Source organism: Mustela lutreola, chromosome 11, assembly GCF_030435805.1.
Source record: "Mustela lutreola isolate mMusLut2 chromosome 11, mMusLut2.pri, whole genome shotgun sequence".
Classification (NCBI taxonomy): Eukaryota; Metazoa; Chordata; class Mammalia; order Carnivora; family Mustelidae; genus Mustela; species Mustela lutreola.
In genome coordinates, this window is record NC_081300.1 from 19,563,136 (window position 1) to 19,585,536 (window position 22,401).

The window sequence follows — 22,401 nt, forward strand, 5'->3', positions numbered from 1 at the left end:
TCTGCTCAGTCCTTGTTTGAATATTTTGTATTATTTGAGAAAAAGGTAAATGAAGAATGAGGAGTGATGTCTGCCTAAAATACAAAGTTTTCAATAATGTCATCTTCACACTCCTCTTCTCAAGAAAGGAAGGCTTATTTGTAAATTTCCCAGACTGTGAGGAGGTTGTGATTTAAATCACTCACAGCTTTTTTTTTGATGGAAATTTCAAAGAAAACTTGGGCTTAAATAAAGATTTTGCTAATAAGATTTACCAAGAGTGAAATATCAGGTTCAGATTCTAAAATTCTTGAATGCCATCTATAATAAATCATTTGATGTTAGGCTGTTGGATTCCTGATTTGTAGAAAACCATTGCAAAGAGCTCTATATTTTAGTTTGTCCCTGGGTAGCATTTGGATATCTTTCTTAAGTTCGGAAGAGGCAGCAAGAGAAAGTGCAGATGTCAGGTTTTTATCTGGTAAATACTCTGGCTTTATCTGGTATCGGTGTGGCAAACACAGAGAGACTCGCCATGGATTTTCGCTCAAATTGAGCCTCCAACCTAAAATCTCATCCTCAAAGTTTTATTTTAAAGTAACGTTCGTCATGCCTCCCTTGGAAAAGTCTGAAACTGGAATCAGTGAAGGCAAGCTTGTCAGTAACTGATTAGTCCTTTTTATATTACTCATCCAGCACTCACAAAAATCCCTTGGAATAGAGAGGTTCTCTTTATGATATTTAGCTATATGGCCCTGGAAAGGGGAGGTTTGAATTTTTGATTTCCCAGCTTATGGGTCATATTTGACCAACTGCTTTCACTAGAAGACATGCCACTTTGTTGAGCTATTTAGGAATCAAAAAGACTGTCTTAATTTAAAACAAGGACTCTTTGTTTTAGTTGGTGACTGCCTTGTGAAATTTTTCAGTTCTCAGCGGGTTAACCAGGGAACAGGGGCAGAGTCATAATTGGCCTATTTAGAGTATTTTGCATGTGAATAGTGTGTTAGTGAAGCATCCCTAAGTCTGTTGTGAGTGACATGGTGATTAGAATTTAGATTAGGGAAAACACATTCTGTACTTTATCAAGGACAGTAATTAGTTCAGTCAGTAAAAGTTGATTACAAGTAACGATAAAGTTAGATTTTTAGTACTTAATTTTAAAATTTCTTTATTAAACAGTAAATTTGTTCTTAATATAAATGGTCGTATCTACACTTGTTTTCTTGCATATCAGACTAATTAAAAGAACAATGTGTTCAATGCAGAGTATAATCAGGCGATTTATATATTATGGGTAAGTTTTTATGTAGTTTTTAGACATTGTAATATTATTATCGAATCTTCTGCGTGTCATCCTTTTCGAAAGTTTAGTCATTTATCACCCTGTGGTAAGTTCATGATATTTGTGAAAGTTCTCTAGGGCTCAGGTAAATGTTTAATCTGTGGGGATGTGTTTTAGCTTCCAGTAGTCCTCAAGAGGGCATTCTAATGTCCTTTAATTTGTTCCTGGTAGCTTAGAATGCCTCTATCTCTGTGATTCTGGAAGTTAGTGTGAGCTTTGAGTTTACGCCCGGCTCCGCTGGCATTTTCTCTTCTGTGGGTGCCGTGTAAATCCGCGGAGGGTAGAGCTGTGCCGATGGAGAGAGGCAGAGTCCTCAGTGGACGGGAGCGTTCTCCACTCACCCCCTGTGCGTGCGTCCGAAAAATCAGATTCTTCTTGGGTTCTTGTGAAGGAAGGGCAGGGATAGTTCGCAGAGAGGAGCCCAAGTGTCGATTAGAAACAAACAAGCAAAAAACCAAAAAAACCCAGAAAACCCCCAAACCATGAGTCTGACCTAAATGCCCTCTTCTTTAAAAAAAAAAAAAAAAAAAAAAAAAAAATTAAAATGTGAGCTGTCTTAAGATGAAAATACTGTTGAATGAGAATCACCTTCTTCTACCTTCCTCTCAAAAGCAAAGAATTAAAAAAAAAAAAAAAAAAAGAATCACAAACTTTGGGCTGGCTTCTGAGATTGCTTTCCCTTTTGTTTGGTTGTTTTGTCATTGTTGCAGTTTTACCAGATGCTGTTTTGTTTATTGCCTGGGTTTAAGTACTAACAATCAGTTGGGGGGTGGTGAATGCGGAAAAACTAACCTTACATGTTTGTTTTCCCTTTTTAACCTTTTAGCAGAGTCTCCTTGGAGGTGACATGGATATGGGCACCCCAGGAACCCTGTCGCCCACCAAACCTGGCTCTCAGTATTATCAGTATTCTAGCAATAACCCCCGAAGGAGGCCTCTTCACAGTAGTGCCATGGGTAAGGTATTCCTCTGTCTGAATGCCTGAGTGATTATTAGTCGTCTTTTTCTTTCTTCTCTCTTTTAATACCACACTTCTCGCCCTCCCCTCACCCCACCCTCCAAAACCATAAAATTTTCCTCAAATGTCAGGCTCGTGACCACCCCTCCCCGGTAGTACATTGGATGGGTATGTTAACAACTTCTAGTAGCAAGAGAACTATTTTGGTGTATGCTTATTTCTTGTTTTCTCTTGGCTGCCCATATAAGGCAACTTAAAAAAAAAAATCAAAGCTTAAAAAAAGTTAAAGATCTTGATTTTTACCAAAAAGGCAGAAGTTGATGTCTGCCAGAATAAAATACGATAGCGGTACTGACATTTTGCTAAGGTAACGACTTAAGAAAATCTGGTCTAATCTAAATGGCTTCGTGGTGTAATCTGTTTTAGTTAGGAAAATGGGCATGCGGGGACCTCACCGCCCCTCTTCCTTTTCTTTCAGAGGTGCAGACAAAGAAAGTTCGAAAAGTTCCTCCAGGTTTGCCATCTTCAGTAAGTACTGCTTGTTTCTGCTTTTGCATATTGTTTATTTTGTTGTTTCGTACTGATGCGAGGGAGAGGGGGGTGACAATGTGCTAGGCGCCAGAGCTGCAGGTTTCTCTAGAATGTGGCTGGGGTAGGAGCGACCCGCAAGTCCAGCCACCTGACCCGCGTTGGAATGATTAATTACATATCCTGGAAGGCTGGGTGGTTGTGTTGATACTAGGCAGGTTAAGCTGCGAAGAGAGCCTTGAAAAGGTGCCTGAAGTTGGAGGAGTTTTACCTGTACAGGGCTTTCAAGAGAATGAGTATTAGTTTCATCTGTTGGTTAAATTCTTTGTCGGTATTATGATGATTTATGGATTTGCATGCGAAAGGAGATTTGTGGAGAGGATTTAGGAAAAATTTACATGGGTTTCAGCCCAGAGTGCAGAGAGAATGTCTCTATTTTCTAGAGAGGTGACGGAATAAAAGCTTCAGAGGTAGCCGCATCAGTAGCCATTTGTGTCAGGAGTACCAGGTGACAACCAGAGGAGACATCTGTAACCAAGAGCATTCTGGGTCTTTTTAATACCTGGAGCTGGACTCGGGCACGGCTGAGGTCCTTCCAGTCTCCAATGTAGCAAAAGGCTGTTGTGATCACAATTAAATAAGATCTCTTTATTTTCAATTCTTACATATATTTTCAAATCTGAGTTCCTAGATGGTTTTGTTTAATTTGGTTTAGCACCAGTCTTTCCCTAACGAGCTTCCTCCTTACGTAGAATAAAAATATGAGTTCCTCTCTCCTTCCTTCCTTCCTTCCTTCCTTCCTTCGAGATAGATACAGGTATAGATACACAGTTTTGATTTCATTTCATTTAATTCTGTGCTCTGTAGGGCACTAGTATTCTTTGAAAAGAATGCTAATGAGCCCTATTGTAAGTTCTTCTCCTCTGAAATAAAATGATATTTGGGTTTCTGAAAACATATTACCAATCAATGCTCGCATATTAGTTTTACTTCATTTTTAATAAATTAGGAGAATAATAGGTTTTGCAAATGTGCTAAGATTAGATTAACCCAAACACCTGTGTATTTGACTTGATTTCAGTTCAGCTCATCCAAAAAATTATTAAGTGAATGTATCAGAGTGAGTCTTTATCAGGAAAAAAACACAAATTTTGTATGCTGATTATCATAGACTTGGTAATGTTGTAGAAGCATCACAAAATTATCCATAAATATAGAAAAATATTGTGTAAATAAAACTGCCAATGGTGTATAAAATAGTCACTTTGGACTACCAGTAAGTCACTTAAAAATGTGCCGAGTGGTTTATTCTTTAAATTTCTATGCTGTATTGAAATTGACTAATATCCCCTCAGGTTTTTATAATCATATTTTAAGCTTGAAGTTTGTGGTGGATTTAATGTAGATGAAACTTTAGCTTTTAATAGCTTTTATGACAACTTCAAATGATATAGTCCTCACAGCTGTTTACATTTTAAACATGCCTGAACCTAATACGGACAGTATTAAATACAGTAAGTGGACCTTTGACTCTTTTGAAATGATAGAATAGCTGTGTGTCATAAAAGCCATGGAAAACTTAAAGCTATAGAACCTTATTTATGCCTCAGAATCAAATGAACTTTGTTTTTTCCAATGCTAAAATTATGCAGAAATCGACACAATTTCCAAGGAGTGCTTTGGTATGGCATTAGATCATATCTATCTGCTTAATCGTTGTCAACAATAATTTCTCCTACTTCATTGTAAATTTTTAAGTATTTCCTTAGAGCTAATTTTCCCTATAGAAAATTTCACTGAAAATAGTTTTTTCTTTGCTATTTAGACAGTTGGTGTGTTGTTGATGTGTTGTCAGATGTTTAGAAATATAAAAGTATCTTTCCTTTCTTCCCAGTAGATCTGGAATTGGAAATTTAATTTGTATTATTTAATTTTTGGCTTTTGATGGTCAGTTCAGGATTTACTCTTCTTAGACAATTTATCTTGGCTAAATGTTTTAATGGTCCTGAAAGAACATTTTTGTAAATAGAGCCTGTTTTTGGAAAGGCAAGGAGGAAAATTCAATTGAAATGGAAATTTTATCCTTGTTATTTTTTATTTGTTTTTTCTTTTTTAAGCAAAAAAGGATGACTTAGTTTGGTCGATTTTAGAATCCAGTCATCTATTTATTGTTACTACTTGGAAAAAAAATCTCAGCTCTGTTCTAATCACAATTTAACTTAGTTTATATTAGGTTTGTTGTATGTATTGGATTGCTTATTATTTACAACAAGATCCACATGCCTTACCACCACACAAAATATATATTTTTAAATTTGATCTAAAGAGTCTGCAATAGTCACTGTAGCACATTTGCCCCAGTAGACCCATATTTTCATATTTTTAGACCTCTGCCATGTTTATTCTTTTTTTAAGCTCAAATAAAAATGATGACTGTAAATCTGACAAGAGACACTTCCTAAAACTTGCTTCAGTATGTGTGAATACTTTTATTACAAATAATAAGAAATTGGGGCTAATCAAAGGTTTCCTTTGGAGTGATTACGACTAGATAAAGACATTTATATGTTTTCTGCGATACATATTTACCGTGATAAATAGTAATAAATCTGTCACAATCTGTTGTGTCAACTCACTTTTCCACCCCCCCCTCCTTTCCGACATGGGCCCTTTCTCTTCCTTAACCTAAAACAAAGAACATTTAAACTGTAACATCTGTAATCAGATAGTACTTGTGGCTTTCCCGGAAGACAGAGGCTGGACCTCTTTTGTCGCCATTAGTCTGGATCTTCCCAGGAAATGAGAGCAAAGGGGCTCGCCTGGCCCCGTTTTTCAAAATACTGCAGCATCTGTGGGAGAGAGGAAACATAAGCCTGGCCCAACATCATGCCATCGATCTGGCAGGATCCTTGAATGTGTTTGTGCTGTGCATTGCCTCGAAGAGACCTGGAGTCACGGCGGAAGCGTGACAGTGATGGGGCGGCGGGAGGACCATCCTGTGGGGTCGCCTTGCACAGGCGCAGTGGAGGGGAGGAAGTCTGGCCCCCTGGACCGCCGAGGCCTGGAGTTAGGGCTGGGGTGATGTCTCTTTAAAGGGAAGGCTGTGCGAAATGACAACTCTCTAATTGCCCACCAGAGCCCTGCTTAGTATTGCAGAACATTTTCCTCTTCTCTGCTCAGATCGCAGTATGTTCTTTTCCTTCGCAGACCAGCTTCTTGTCGCCCCCATCTTTTGATGGGAGTTGGACAGTAAAGCTTCGTTGTTTGTTGACGCCAGCCTCCCTTCTACCTGTCTGATTTCTTGGATCTGCACGTGAACTTCCAGTCTGATTTCTGTGTCTTGGATTTCTCTTTTAAATCCTAGATCTCAAACTTAACACTTTTCAACTCTACTGCTCTTTCCAGCAGATTTCTTGTCTTTGTATAGCCGCATCGTCATGCATATTGAATCCTGAACTCATGCGGAGAAAAATATACCCATTAAATCACATTTTTGGGGAAAATGATCCATAATTCTTAGAAATTTACATGGAGGCATTAAAATCTACAAAGCAAAAAATTTTCACATTGTGCTGTTCTAAAATATTTTTTTTTCCACACATACTTAAAAAGCACAAAGATAGGGTCTTTCGAGAACTTTATTGGGCCCACCAATATGGAAACACAGAAAAACTCCATCTTCTTATAATTTGAATGTGAAATGACATACATTTAACCAGAAACTGTTAACAACAGCAACCAATTCTACTTCGAACATGGGTGGAATTTATCTTTACTTCCAACTTGAGTTTTGAAACTTCAATGACAGTCTCACTGTCTTCCCCATTTGGAATCCCTGGAACTTTAGATTTCTCTAGAAATAAGAAGTTTTATCCTTAGAAATAGTTTATGGCATGTCTTATCACCAGGGATTTTTCCAAACTGAACTTTTCAGTAAAGTCTTTTTTTTTTTTTTTAATGTTAAATTACAGTTGTTTTTTCTTTGCTTGCTTATAGTTTTCAAAATCACATAGATCTGGCAAGCTTTGCATTAGGTGGTCAGAGATAATTTTGGACACATGGGTCCTAAGGACAATAATCTCTATGATAGTAAAGATTCTAAAATAAGATTTGGGCACTCTAAGAAACTTTGAGATGAGTTCATCATTAGGAGGACTTGAAAAATAAAAATTCAGTGTGTATAAGACACCAGGTTTTACCGATTTTCTTAACAAAAAAATGCTTAAAGAAAACAAAGTCTTAAAGTTTAAATGAGACTTTCTTTTACAGAAGAGATTATTAGGAATATCAGGAAAAGTTGGGTAATGTTGATGGCATTAAGTATCCTGTGTCTTTTACAATATGTAAAAAACTTTCATATTCGAAGGTTTCAAAAATGATGTAGAGTTCATACCTTAAAATACTTTTGAAAAAAATTTTTCTTTTTCAAACGCTTGAGGAAATCACAATGTAAAAAAGAAGTTGGTAATCATTTTTTTCCCTTTTAAAGGCTCAGAAATTATATATGACTGAAAACTTCAGTACTTAAAATATATCATTTCCCCATCACTTTGAAATTAATCATAAATCACAGTAATGCTATTACATGTCAGCAGAATTTTAACTTGAGGGATAATATAGCTTTTGTTACAATAAAATTTATATTAATTTTAATATAGTGTCAGCCACCTGGACACCATCCTTTGTAGGAAATTCTAGAGTAACCAGTTATGTGATAAGATATAAAATGAGGGGCCTCATCAAATTTCATTCCTGGAGGGGTAGATCCTTTGTGAAAAAGTGTAACCGTAGATGTTTACATTAAAATCTTTGGATAGTTCACAGTAGTTAACTTTAAAATTAGTGTACCCATTCTCCAACTAAAGATATTGAAATATGAAGTTCAGATATTAGAATTATGCTTACTAGTTGTAGAAATGTATAGACAGAAAAGAGATAAAGTATAATGCAATTAAATCATCCCCAACAGGACAAAAGTGTTATTCACGCAATTTACACAGAATAGGTCACATGATACCGGGGAGTACCTTGAAAGTTGAGAAGATGTTCATCACAGAGAACATATATTTTTGTACAATTAATATTGAATTCACTAAACCAAAGGCTTCAGAAGTTCAGCATATACATTCTTTCTTTGAAAACCAATCTTATTGTCTCCATTACAGTTAGAGGCTACGGACATTATGTTTTTTTTATGAATTGCTGGTCATGAGACAAATACAGGAGAATCTCTATATTTAAAGTTTTTATTGGGGGTTCTTAGTCTATTAAGAATATTTCATAAGCGTTATGAGATTCATCCAAATACACAACATATGTACCATTAGGCATTCCAATCTCTCAGGAGTTTGCTACAAGATTTCTGTATTTTTGTTTGGAATTTTGGAATAATGAAATCTCTTTTCTATCATCCTCTCTGTTATGCAACCTATTCCTGTTCCCCTTAAAAGGATGACTTCTGGTGTGTATATTTTAAATATAAAGTGGCAAGAAATGAAATGAAGAAGAAAAACACAAAAGTCAACTATAGAAGAAAGGTTTGCATATTTGTGAGCTCTTCTGGGATTATCTTTACAAATGAAAAGGATATATGTGTCAAACACCCCGAATGAGACACAACCACCTAGTTTCCTCCTCAATAGAGATGCCTTCCCCGCCCCCTTTGTCTGATTATTCTACCAAGCAAGCTCTTCTAAGGTGGCATGCTTGATATCTATTCCCCCTTCCCCCCGTGGCTATTTTTATCTTTTTAACCAACTTTTTGATATTTCACCTCCTAAGATTTATCAGGACTTTTGCTAAGATTTCAACAACTGGAACAATAGCATTTAGTATAAAACTGGCCTCATTTGTTGAGAAAGGAGAAATACATTTCAGGAAACTGTTATTTGGAACCTTATTTTATCACTCGCACTGAAGAGTGTATTTTGGTGTGAAGTCTTGGACTCCGTCTGAGTGGTTTAATTATTAAGAAATCCAAGAAGCTACCGTAAGGCGGCTTACCTAGAGAGAGAATTGTAACAGGCTTGCATGCATTCTGAAATTATACAAGCTTGTTTTGCAGCGTGTGGTTTGACTGTGCGTTTACTTTATGTTTGTGGAATAATATAGATGCTTGACTCAATATTTGGTCAGGAACCATTTTTTAAAGTTCTGGTATTTCACTGATTGAACCATTCGTTTTATTTTCTAACATAGAAACTCTATATAACTCACTGCCCACCCCACCCCCCAGTCACTGACAGTTTCTGTGTTTTCAAGGTATGTTGTCCTGATTTCGAACAATAGTAAAGTTTTTGTTTGAAAGTCCTAAATCAAAATCAGATAGAACTTGGAGGACTAAGTAAGAGTCTCTCAAAATATGTGGCAATAACCCTAAAAGGAATGAAGAGTCTCTTCAAAAATAGCAAACTTGTATTTTCTTAAGGCAGATTAAATTCTGTCAGGCTGTTGACAGACACTTGCTTTGTTTTGTTTTTTAAATAAATTGCACTGAATTCTTAAACTGAACATAAAGTCGCATTTCCACGCAATAGCGTAAGATTCTCAGCCTTGATCTCATCTGTCCCAGGGTGTATTTGTGTAGTGGAGTGTGCTCTTTTTAAAAAAGAATAAGAGGTTTTATGAAATGCAGTGCAGATTTTGTAGTTTTAAATACTCAATTATTTTATCTCAAAACAGCAGCATGTGAATGATTCCGGTTTGTGGTTTTTTTTTTTTTTTTTTTTGGTAGTTGCTGCTGTTGCATAGGTACAGAGCTCTGTGAGTTTTATGCTTTGCTTGAGCTTATACTCCCTCTTCAGAGAAATTAAGGTAGTGCAGAAGGGTCTGCATTTTGTAGGATTTGAAGGTTGAAAAAACGCTTTAAGTTTCGGTGAGAAGCACAGATTTCCATTCTGAAAGAATGTGCAAATTCGAGTTTGAAGAGAACACTTTGAGAGGTCTATATTCAAGTCGTGCGGCAACAGCCACGATCATCTTTTTAGCCTAACTTTGTCATCTGAGGAATTAATCAATCCTAAATAACGCCAGGAAGGTTGAGACTTGATATATAAGCGTTTGTTTCTAGAGTATTCGGATGAGGACCTGTACGTGTATGCAGTGTCACAAGGTTCACTTTGAGTGTTCAGTGGGACAGAAGAAGAAGAAGGGCGTTTCTTAGCAAAGCCCCCTTGGTAGCAAAGTGTAAAGAAATGTTTTGGCGTGTTGCTGTGTGTCAGTAGTGTTTGCAACGATGTCGATTAAAAGGCATTTCCTTTGTGAAACATGGACTCATATTAGAAAGACTTCGTGTTCTCAGAAAAATGACCCTTGTGGTATATTTCTCACACACATACAGAAACTGTCACTGTTCCCACTTACTGTTACCATCTAGGGATTTTTTTTTTCCTTAAAAAGAAAAAATGCTGTTTTGGAGCAATTTTGATACCATCTGAGAAAGAGTCTGTCTACAGCAGCCTCCTCCTCCCCAGCCTATATCATTCTAAATATGCCTCCTGGATTATACTTCTAATAACACTGTAATGGTTTTCCTTGTACCGATTGGTAGAGTATATCATTAGCTGCCTTGAGAAAGCAGTTTCGAGTAGGAGGCCGATTTCTTGGCGTTAACGTTTCAAAGTAACCCTGTTTGGGGAAATCAGTTGTTTCACAAGTGCTCAGGTGTATTAACCTAGGGTACAATAATATTTTCTGGCTTGCTCATTATGAAATGAAACTGAGTACAAAATAATTCAGTAATAAGTCACGTATAAAAACCCGAGCTTTAGCATAGGAAAGTCTGAGAACTTGAGAGGTTAGCAGAGGAGATAAAAAATAAAATGTGTCGCAGGGTCCAGTAGTAGTCAACTCTTTTCTCCTCACCACTGAAGCTGAGGTTTTGAAAGAATGTTCATGGCCTGGGAATTAAGACTTTTTGAATCAGTTTGAAATTTGTAAGCCATGAAGCTAAATAGAAAATCAGTCTGTTTCTGTAACTATTGTACTGTTTGAAAGTATTGTTCTGTCATCAAAAGGTACAAATTCTGCCATTTAATACTAAGGCATATGCTTCATGAGTGAAATTTTATTGCCAAAACCTGTGGGTTCCTCATAGAGTGCCTTGATACGAATTTTATTTTTAGATATATACAACACATTGGTACATATCATCTATAGCTTAATTGATTGGGTTGGGCAAAAGAAATGGAATTCAGCATTTTTATTATGGGCAGATAGAGTTGGAATTATGAAATTCACATCCCAATAAGTAATTATTCTACAAACAATGATGTTTTGTTTTCCCTTCAGTAAATTTCACCAGCAACCGAGCTGTTAAACTGAACCCTATGATAACAAACTGGGGGCGTCCCGGTGGGAGGGAGAAGAAAGCATTTTCAGAAGTTTTCATTCATTCAGTCATTTCTTTTTTCTTTTATACTTTTTCAAAGCATATTGTTCAACTAACCAAAAAACTCGACACAACGAGCAGCACCGAATAGGTCTTTCTCTTCAGTGTCCTCTTTATTTAAATCATGAAACTTCACCGCTGAGGTCCTTCCTGTTTAAGGAAGTTCCCCGTGTTCTGTCACTCACATCCCCAACTGCTGGGGATGACCTTAGTATTTTAAAGAGCATGAAGTCTGGCGTTTTGAGAAGGCCATGCGTTCAAAAAACCAATACACGCAGTGAAACACAGGGCTTACTGTCCTTCAGGCTCGATTTGGGGATGCTGAGTCCCCTTACCCACTTGTAACCACCTTGAAATGGATAAGGATATTTTTTACTTTTTTTTTGAGGGGGGGGTCCCAATATATATAATATATATATATTATATATATTATATATATATATTATATATATATTATTTATATTATATATATTATATATATAATATACAAGTCAGTTAAAGTCACTGACTTGTATATTTCCTTGAAACGGATTTCCAAGAATGATGATAGTAATAAAAGTGGGGTACTGGGAAATAACACTGCACTAGAAAGCAAGAGATCTTCCTAACTAATTGTCCCATAACCTTTACTTAATCACCTCGTCGCCCTGGTTGGGTCACAAACCTATTTCATGGTATAGATAACACCTTCTTCAAGAGATGAGGTTGATATACTCTGGACAAACCCTTACCACCGTGCTTATCCTGAGCCAGGAACTGAGCACTTTGCCTCCAATAAATCACTTTAACGCTGACAAAATCCTATGAGATGGGATAGCCTACTCCTCATAGCTAAAGAAACTAGACACAGAGGGGTAGAGACACTTGCCTGAGGTTACACAGCTAGCAAATGGCAGAGCTGAGATTGAGACCCTGGCAGTCTGTCTGAAGTCTTATCTGTCCTTAATCAGGATGTTATGCTGCCTGCCGTTGGCTATTCAGAACCCTCAGTAGAACAAAAAGGTCTCCACAACCTGATCCAACATATCAAGTATTTGCCTCTCTGGAACAAATTAAATATTCAAAAGTTTCATCTCACTGTAGAATGACCCTCGGTACCTCTAAGGTGTTCACTGTTTATAATGTACAACTTCTGCCCAGGCAGACCCCTTAAGGAGACTAGACCATTCAATATGCCATTTCTGCAACAGAGGCAGTATGATCTAGTGGTTAGGAGCGTCGAATCAACTGGGTTTTTTGTTGGCTGTGCTGCTTACTAGCCACATGGCCTTGGGCACGTGATGTAATATCCTTGAATTCTTCCCTTAAAAATGAGGGAAATATGCATTTCCCCCAAGGATATTGGGAGAAATAAATAAATGACAAAATATATGTGATGTGTTCTGTATGGTCCCGACACATTGTAAATATCTAAGAAATGATAGATAACCTCTAATGACAATAATAATAAGCCCCCCCCCCCCCCCACAGTGTTAACACCAGCCGCAAGGTAACCTACCCTTTCTTCTAGCACTTGGGGAAAATTGAACACACAGCTTACTGGTGTAGTTAGCAGCTGAACAGAAACTAAGACCGGGGTCCCAGCTGCGTGTAGAAGAATTCTACCTCATGGAGGTCACTGTGTTTTTTTCCCCAAAACTACAAAAACCTGCAAGCACTTTTTGTATATCTTTGTCCTTGTAGGAGTGTCTTTATCAGGCCAAGACACCTAGTCAACTGTTTTAATCATTAGACTTAACCACTCTACCAAGTTTGTGTTGCAAGTATGTACTCCATCTTTTTTCTCTTGAAATGGGACATCAGGCCAAAATGACAGAGCGCCTCATAATATGATTCTCTCTGCCAGTAATTTGTTTATGCCTGAATCAGTCCTGCCTCTGAGCGATAAGGAGATACATGCTTCTCCTCACATCCTCTCTCAGTCTCACTGTAATTGGTCAGAAGCGGGCCCTCCTGAGTGATGAGCCACCTTTGTAGGACTGGCTCTGGTCCCCATGCGAAAAGGTCAGGCCGGGGTTTTGGCTTCATTTGGCAAGATGTGCTGAGTAGGTGGGAGCGTGTGGCACTTTCTTTCGCTTCTCAAGTAAAACAGAGTTCGATTTGTTTAGGACTGTTGAGGTAAATTTCTAACATGAAACAGGACTATTTATACAGATGTTTTAAGGTAAAGTCAAAGTACTGCTGGATTCTGGCCTTTGCCACATTGTAATGTGGGGGTTTTTGGTTGTTTTTTTTTTTTTCTTCTTCTTCTTCTTCTCCCCTGCCCCCACCCTCATGGCCACTGCTGAATTCATAAAAGAAAACTTGTTTTTGCTTGTCAGCTAAGGGAAACTTAGAACAATTTTTTTTTTTTTTTAATAAGGGCTGATTAGTGAACTCTTGCATCGAAAGAAAAAAAAAAAACATCTGCCAAAAGGGGTGGGGGGAGAGAGAGCCCGCTGTCTGCGTTCCACAGCGAATGACTTTTCCCAGCCACTTTTCATTGACAGAAAAGCCAGGCAGCACATTAGACTCTCCGGGAAAGGTCCTTCTGGCCGGACCCCTTCCTCATGTCCCCGAACAGGACTGAGAGGCATGGGTTCACAGAGACAGACTCTTTCTCTGGGAACCCGGGTAGATCCGGCGGAGGCACCCCTCATTTGTAGTCATTGCCACCTTGTGGATTACAAAGGATATTGGTTTTCATCAAACTTCCATTTCAATTTGGCTTTTTATGGCAAGTACACTTTGGCAGGGGATTGCTGTGTTCCTCCCCAAAAGGATCGCCGTTTGTTCAGCAACACCTCTTCTCCGCTCACAGTTCATTTATGATTCTGATGAGAGTGTTTTTTCAGGAAACACACATTTCACTTTTTGACCTAGGAGCATCTGTTAGAATTTTTTTTTTTTAATACTACTTTGGCATTCTGAAAGTGTTAATGTCTTTCATATCTGTTTAATGCTATTTAGGGATATTTATGATCACCTCTTGGTTACTCAGGGTAAAGTGTGTCGCATTTTTTTTTAAACAGACAGGAAAGCATTCACATGAGGAAACAGATTGCTTTAAACATGTGCTTCCTGTGACAGTAAAAAGAACAAATTAGATTTAACACTGTGTAATGAATGCATAAATGTGTACATTTAAGCTTTTAAAAGCTTTATGTTCAGTTCTGGTCACAACAAAAATGGAGTCACCTGTAAAAATTAAAGAGGCCTGGGTTACCCTCAGATTCCTGAAATGCCCAGAAATTGAGATCCTCACCTGATGATGCCTCCTTGGAATCATAAAAGGCCTGCTCTGTTAATGCTGGAGGGAATGAGAACATGACGGGGCACACGGAGAGGTTAAACCAGGTTAGAGTCTGATTCTATGCCTTTAGCGAAGAAATCAGAATGTGTTGGAGGACAAGGACAAGGGAGTAGGGGAGATGGTCTCACTCCCGTCGTCTTCTCCCTCTGAGAGTCCAGGGGAAAATTCCATTCTTCGGAACACCCCCCCCCCCCAATTCCTCTTCCGTTCATGGAGGAAAAAAAAAAAGGGAGAAAGAAAATCTGATGTTTACTTACTAGCGTCTCCTAAGATTTAATTACATAAGAAAAAGACTCCTTATGTAATTCAGTTTGTGCTCATGTATGCTGGCTGGCAGGGAGTGAATAGAATAGGAGTTAGTATTTCCAGTTAGATGCGAGTGCTGAATTGGAGGCCATGAATCCTTTCCCCACAAGAGTCTCTCCTCGCCATTTCTGTCTGAGCCCTGCGGATGGTGTGTTTCCTCCCCCTGTGCTTTCAAAGCTAAGGCTTTGTGGCACGCTCCCCATCCCTCGGCCAAGGAAGGCCAGGACGGAGTCCCTCAGGGGAGGGCACATAGTTTGGGGGACATCTGACTCTCTTATATCACATACTGAGGTACTAATATCAAAACAGACTGCTTGTCGTTGCACGGTGGGGCAGGGCTTTTTTTGGCTGCCGTGGTCGAAATGAAATGGGCAAGCTGTAGTCCGCTTGGCATCAGAATGGGCTAAGGGAAGCTGGGAGATCAGAGTCAGACTGTGAATGCAAGTAACAGCCAATGGTTAACTTCCTTTTTGTGTGTCACTTGGCAGCAATGAGACTGATGGCGATTTTTTTTTTTTTTTTTTTTTTTTTAAACCGTGGGTGAGAGTTCAGTGCCCCGGGAAGAGCCGTAGACGCTGTTACTGTGTGTCCTCATACAGTTGAGTTGTGTTGATTTCTTGAACCAGTACAGCTGTTCCAAGTGCCAGCTCCGGGAGCTGCATACGGGGCCGCCGGACTTGGGATGAGAAAGGTGATCAGGGCAGAGGGGATCCACACAGAGTTTTGCTGCTGCTGGTCTCGAGGAAGTCCTAGGGAAATCAGACTCTTGCAGAAGGCAGCAGAGCCAAAGGATAATATATGCACTTGACTGGATACTCCCTTGTATGCAGACACCCAGAGATATTTTTAAATGATCACTACTGCACAACCCTCATCTCCCATCAAAGATTCAAATCAGTTCTGGACTGTCTGGAAAATGCAGGGCTAAAACAGCCCGATTGAATTCGGATGAAATTACCTTCTGCTTTTTGGGGAGGTTGCTGCTCTTGTGTTAGCCGCATTATTTTCTTTGAAGATTCATTTGGAAGAGAGTTTGGGAGAATTTCTAGCCTCCCTCTAGAATTTCCTCCCATTTCTGTGTTTGCAAAGAGCTGTTCCCCCAAGGCGAAAAGAGCGAGTTGCCATCTTGAGGAGTGAATTGTATGTGTAGTGAACACCAAATGGTCTCTCAAAGTTCCCTTAGAATTTTCAATATCTCTGGTTGCTTTCAAATACTATTTATTCCCCTAACCATTTGTGCAGGATATCAGTAAGATGACCAACTTCTGACAACCCTAAAAGCAGGGAAGGAAGCTTAGAAATAGAATACCATTTGTCTGGTAATTAGAGTGTATCTCTTAAGAGTTCGAGAGAATTCTGATTAACCTTTCTGTTCCCACATTCTCACATAAAATTAGCACACCTTTTAAATTATTATCTAGTATTTAAACACATATTTTTGAGTCTTCTTAATGCAACAGGTTCTGGAGACACTAAAAGTGTGTTTTGGGTTTCTAAAAAACTTCATTTTTCTTACATTTTAAATGTTCTGTTTGTGCAAAATTTCGAGAATCACCATAAGGGCTTCTTTGCATTTTTAATTTAGTAACTAACATATGAATAAATTTGCATATTAATTAGTTGCAGATTAAATCATGCATACATAATTGCCTCCTTACTGTGTTTAATGTTTGTCAAAATCTCCAGCCTGGTTTGATGGATGTCGTATGAAAGATTACAATTTGATGTACCCTTGGAAGTATTTACACCAATAATGCAAGATTCTTAATAGCAGAATTCTCTAGTTATATACAGTTACTAATAAACATGTAAGATAGGTACATGTCCCTTTGACTAAAATTTTTTTCTTTGCACCAAATCATTTACTATTCATAATCATTAATGCATCTCCTAATTATACAGCATATGTCTGTTAACCCTTTCATTGCTGGTCTTCAAGTGGAAGCTTCTTTCTTTTCTTGTCCCCTAAAGGAAGCAAATTATTTGATAGTGTTCTGAAATTACTACATTGCCTTTTACTTATTTCTCTACTAGTGTATGGACACACCTCATTTGCCAGTTACTTTAACATACAGTTGAGAATTATGTATGAACACTTTGTATTTTCCAGTTAAAGATCAAGAAATGACCCATATGCACATACTTAGCTGATGGGCTTTTACTTCTCTTTTACCAGCACTGAAAAGAACTCAGATATTTGAGATACTTCATATTAAATGGTAAATAGACATACACACACACACACAATTTTTGGAAGGGCAATTATAGGATGGGTAAAATAATTTAAGTTGTATTTTATTCTGTTTCAAAAACAGCAATGCATTTCATGTTTTATCAACAAATGTAGGATGGATTTTTTTTGGAGGGGGGTGGTTACTAGGACTGTGATCTCTACAGAAACTGACCAGAGAATGGATGTGCTTGATTTGACAGAGTTAAAATATATGTATATAAATATGTATGCCAATAAGTGTTCCTTTTAATTAATTCCTCAGGTATTTAATTTTTTTAAGTTTTATTTTACTCATGTACAGAATAGACCAACTGGCATTTTTTTTTTTTTTTTTTTTTTTACTATTTTGATGTCTAAGCTGCTTATCACACTGTATTACCCTGCATTAATGAGTATTCCTACTGTGCAAAATTCTATCAAAAATGATGGTGTGAATGTCATTTTTAATTGGAAGTTTATACAGTCAAATTTATAGTACACAACAAAAAATATGTACGTAATTCTGTTCCAAGCCTTTTTTAGGCTATTGATCTTTTTGGTTTAAATATACATTTTTATCAGCCTGACCTTAAATTTGGCTTCAGAATCTGGACAAATATTACTGGCTTTTTATTAATACCGTTACTGAGAGAAGAGGGAAACCAAGGCACAGCACAATCATAATGCCTTTTATTTATAAGAGGAACAAATATAGAGTCTATTTTCAGGAATCCCTTTTAAACATGAAAACTTGGTGACCAATTTTAAATGTCTTAAAGAGAAGCCAGAATAGCTGAACTCCATTTTATTGTTGAATGCCTTATATTTATATGCTTATTAAGGAAACAATGGTTAAAATGAGTCCAAAGCATAAAGAGCTGATTGCCTTTATTTGATTCTTACATAGGAAAAATAATACCTCCTGCTCACCTACCTCAGGGTCATCTTCTTCTAATCACAAAGCACAGTGAACTATTTATTGATTTAGCAAAACATTCTTTGGCAACATGCAATATTGCATTAAATTATGTGGCAATGCGGAAAATTAAGTGAAAGCTGCAAAACTTGCAAAAGAAAGCGAACAGTCAGACCTGAAACATCATATTTGTCCACATCCATTGTGCCTAGGTAATTCAGGGCATATGGTATGTAAATGATGTTTGGAGATCCTTGCCAATTCTACACACGGCGGGATAAATTAAGGACAGGTTTCCCTGGGTGTAAGTCCCATGATGGTGACCGACACACTCTCTGATCGAATGTGCTTGTTCTGTTCTTGTGTTTCAGCAAGAGCTTCGCCCAGCTTTCAGTGGCCAAATCTGGTCCTCAGCCTGCTTCTTAGGCACTGTTTTGAATTCCTGAGAATTGATTTTATAATTAAATTTCAAATATGGTACCAGTTTCTCTTGCCCCTGCCTTTGAAAAAGTAAGATCTGAACGATGCATCGGTATATACTTGGATATTACCCACTAAAACGGGTATCTTTTACAATGGAAACTGAGTGCCTCTCAGCTACTAAAGAAAGATATTACTAAGTAGTGACTTTTCTCTAGGTCAAGATGAAGATATTTTCTAGACCAGGAAGTGAATTATTTTAAACAATTAATAATTTTAGTCCCAAGTTAGCCCAGTCATAATTTATTAATTCAACTATATAACTCAAATTACTACTCTCACTTAATATTTGAGTTATTATTTTGAAGTATCTGCTCTCGCTTCTAGAAAGGTAAAGTCACTGTCTTCTTCTTCCATTTAGAAGTTGCTTAAAATAGCTAAGAGTTTATACTATTTCTTTTTCTTCTGAAAGGAATTTCTTTCCTAAGCTGGGTGTTGTGGCCCAGAGTTTTTAATACTTTAAAGTCCATTTTGTTTATCTTGGAACTGTATAATTGGAGATTTTGTTTAGAAATGTTGGCAGATCCTTTTCTCCTATGATAATCTATCAAAAGACACCTAAATAGTGCATTTACCAGGAAGACTTAATTATGACTATAAGACTGAAACTCATTATTAATGGAAGTTATTTCAGGGTATGTTAAAGTATGTAGAGTATGGTTTAGGACGTTTTGTTGTTTTTACTGTTAAGAACAATGCTTTTACCAAATCAAGCTGTTATTTTTTTTCCCCCCCGAGGATAACATTACGGTTCTGTTTAAATTAGCAGTTTAGGCTCTGTTCCCACTGTTACCATTTCATTTTTAAAACGCAAATAACATGCTAGTTACTGTATGAAAAATGAAATTAGGTGCCATTCCTGTCCATTACTGTGTAAGTTGAGCAAAATCAGGGGGAAAAAAATCCCCTGAGATCAACCTAAATCAATACTACCTGACACAGATTTAGCTTAAAAGAGTTACAAGTAAAAAATAAGGCGGGGGAGTTGCCTGGGTGGCTCAGTAGGTTAAAGCCTCTGCCTTCGGCTCAGGTCATGATCCCAGGGTCCTGGGATCCAGCCCTGCATCGGGCTCTCTGCTCAGCAGGGAGCCTGCTTCCTCCCTCTCTCTGCCTGCCTCTCTGCCTACTTGTGATCTCTGTCTGTCAAATAAATAAATAAAATCTTTAAAAAAAAAAAAAAGTCATGCAAGTGTTGGTGGCTGGGGAAGCGTTCACATTATCAATCTGTAGCCCACGCCTTGTGAACTCAGGGTGAAGTTTGGAGCTGATTATTCTGTGACCATCTCTTGGTTCATTGAAACTACTTTGCACAGCTGTGCTCCCAACTCAGCAACAGAGAGCAAAAACAATATTCGCTGGAAAATAAAGCTCAGTCGGCCTTCCAACTTTTCTGGGAACTCGGAGCCTTGAAAACAACAAAGAGGGTAATCACAGTTGAGATTATGGGGTCCAGATTAAACCTATGACACAGTAGGGGTGGCGTGGCCCAAGTTTACCTACACAGCGCCGGCCTTGTGAAGGCCAGCACGTGAAGCATGGTAGTCACTCACCAAGATTTTTGGTTTTAAATGTTGTTGAACCACATTTAAGACGAAGGACCTCTACTTCTTTCAAAAAAAAAAAAAAAAAAAAAAGTCAAGGTATATGGAGAGATGCGGCGGTGAGCTGAAGGATTTTTTTTTATTTTTGCTTATTTGGGGTGGGAGGCAAGGGCCGTAGACAATGAAGATGAACCATCTCAAGTATTAAAACAGTCTATTTTCATGCAATGCATGATTCAAAATGACTTTGCAGTTTTAAAATTTTTTTTTAGAAAGAAAAGAATATAAAGAGAGAGAGAGAAGTGAAATTTGCATCTCTACAGACAACTCTGCATAGCAAATTTAAGATTCTGGCTATTTCCTTACAAACATCTGAAAATTGAGAATTCTAAAGGATGCACAGACAGATCTTAAACTATTGCATTGCTACTCGGTGTCTATGGTTGTATATCCATAAGTTGGAAACATTTTTTTAAGAAGGTATAAACAATTAAAACAATAACTTATTTCAGTTTATGTGTTTGGACTAAATTTCTTCCTGGTTAAGAATATGGAAACTGTATTAGCTGTTTGTAAATACTTAGTTAATTTTAGGTAGACTTGATGCATTAATCTTGTGTCATAAAAGATACCGCTTCTGCTTATCCAGATCTCAAGTATATTTCAGATCAGTCTCTACAAAGTGTTACTGCCTTTCTCTTAGAATTCTAGTCAACAAAATTTCAGTCATCATATATGGATATCACAGAGCTAACTGGAGACAGACAGTATAATTTCTCTCATATTGTCAAAGGGGTCTGTCACTCCTGAAAGTTTAAGGAACCCTGATATCAGCTAGAGTTGTGGGAAGCGATCAATGATCCTATGTCATCATATCCCCAATGAGCACTGAATCAACATGAGGCTTAAGGATCAAAAAAATTCAGCAAATATATATTGCACATCTACTAAGTGCCAGTATTCCTGAAATGTGTATAGCAGTGGATCGAGGTTCCTCCCATTGCGAAGATTTGCATGGCCCCAAGTAGTTGTTGAAGCAAGAGTTCATTTAAAAAAAATTTCTAGCCTATTTGACACACAGTGTTACATTAGTTTCCGGTGTACAACATAGCGATCCAACATCTTAATATAAGGTTAGGCTGTGCTCACCACAGTTGTAGCTACCATCTGTCACCATACAATACTACTACAATACCACTGACTGTATTCCCTAAGCAAAAGTTCACTTTCAGATGCGTCTTAGGGTCCCAACACTATCATGATGCATCTTGTGGACCAATAAATATAGAGACTGTGACTCTTCAAAGTCCAACAACTGATGTAATCCCACAGTCTATGATGACGATGTAATCTATAATAGAGAGAGAAAATCAACCCCAAGATTAATCGTAATTGTCGGTGAATTTCTTGTCATTGGCATATTTTTGTTAGCAGTGAAACAAAATGAGATCTTTTTAAAAAAGTTTTTTTTTTTTTTTTTTTTTCATTTCTGTAAGTGCCTAGAATCAAGTTAAATGGAATGGGTTGGAAAAGACGTAAGAAAAAAAGTTAAATATGTGGAAATGACACAAAAGCACCTGCTTCTTTGTTTTGTTTTCCTCCACGTCATTAGGAAATAATGTCTAGCCATAGGAGAATCTGTTGTCCCTCTAAGAATATGTTTATAAAATTGAATTTTCAAAGTAGAATATAGAGTCACTAAAGAGAGTGGACTTACCAAGAAAAATTAAGGAATACATAAACCAAACAGGAGTCTGCATCACACATTCCAAGTGACACGACAGTATCACGTCTCAAAAGTGACAATGCATGCATGTATCCATTTTTATATCTTTGGCATATTGTTGGCACTATTAATTATTCCATTGAGAAAATAGCCGCTCTATACAGAAGAAAGGAAGATAAATTAGATCCTCCAAGCCCCCTTCTGGGAAGTGTATGTGCAAATGAATATGCTCTCTGCCAGCCCAGCAAATAGAACTTGGTCTAGCCCTAATCTGTCGCTGTTTGTAATCCAGGTGAGGGAAAGGCCAGGCTCATGACATCAAAAATAACCACTAGAAAATTTAAACATTTAGGGGAACAATTTATCATAACTACGCATATGTCTGTGTTTTATCAATATAAAGTAGGTGTAGCTCTGTTTGAAATGTTTGTCTAATAAGATGTTCATTTTTCCATTTTGCAAAGGCTTGACTTGGTCTCAAATTGAACTTAGGGCTGACTATAATGTGTTTTTCTGACAATTTGGACCTGATGATTACTGTCGTGAGAGAAAGGAAGGAAATAAATCTCTTTTTGTTCCTCATTCACTCCCTGAGTGAAATGTGATTAAGCTCTTGTTCTGTGCATATTACGTTGCTAGAGGGTGGGGCACAGAAAGTTCAATCTTGATTTCTCCTCTTTATAAATGTATAATATTCGGGAGCAGTAAAGTAGGTGCGTGGTTTATTTA

The 22,401-nt window shown here is 37.6% G+C and overlaps 1 protein-coding gene across 14 annotated transcripts in view; it reads left to right on the forward strand.

The window, feature by feature from the left end:
* Positions 1-22,401, forward strand: part of TCF4 (transcription factor 4) — a 352,222-nt gene that overhangs the window by 222,492 nt on the left and 107,329 nt on the right. For 12 of the 14 annotated variants that reach the window (XM_059139402.1, XM_059139409.1, XM_059139403.1 and 9 more), the window contains 2 exons: positions 2,151-2,280; positions 2,761-2,810. In XM_059139402.1, the coding sequence (XP_058995385.1) occupies positions 2,151-2,280; positions 2,761-2,810 (180 nt within the window). The remainder of the gene's footprint in view (positions 1-2,150; positions 2,281-2,760; positions 2,811-22,401) is intronic. The other 2 variants (XM_059139404.1, XM_059139407.1) reach the window with 1 other exon arrangement.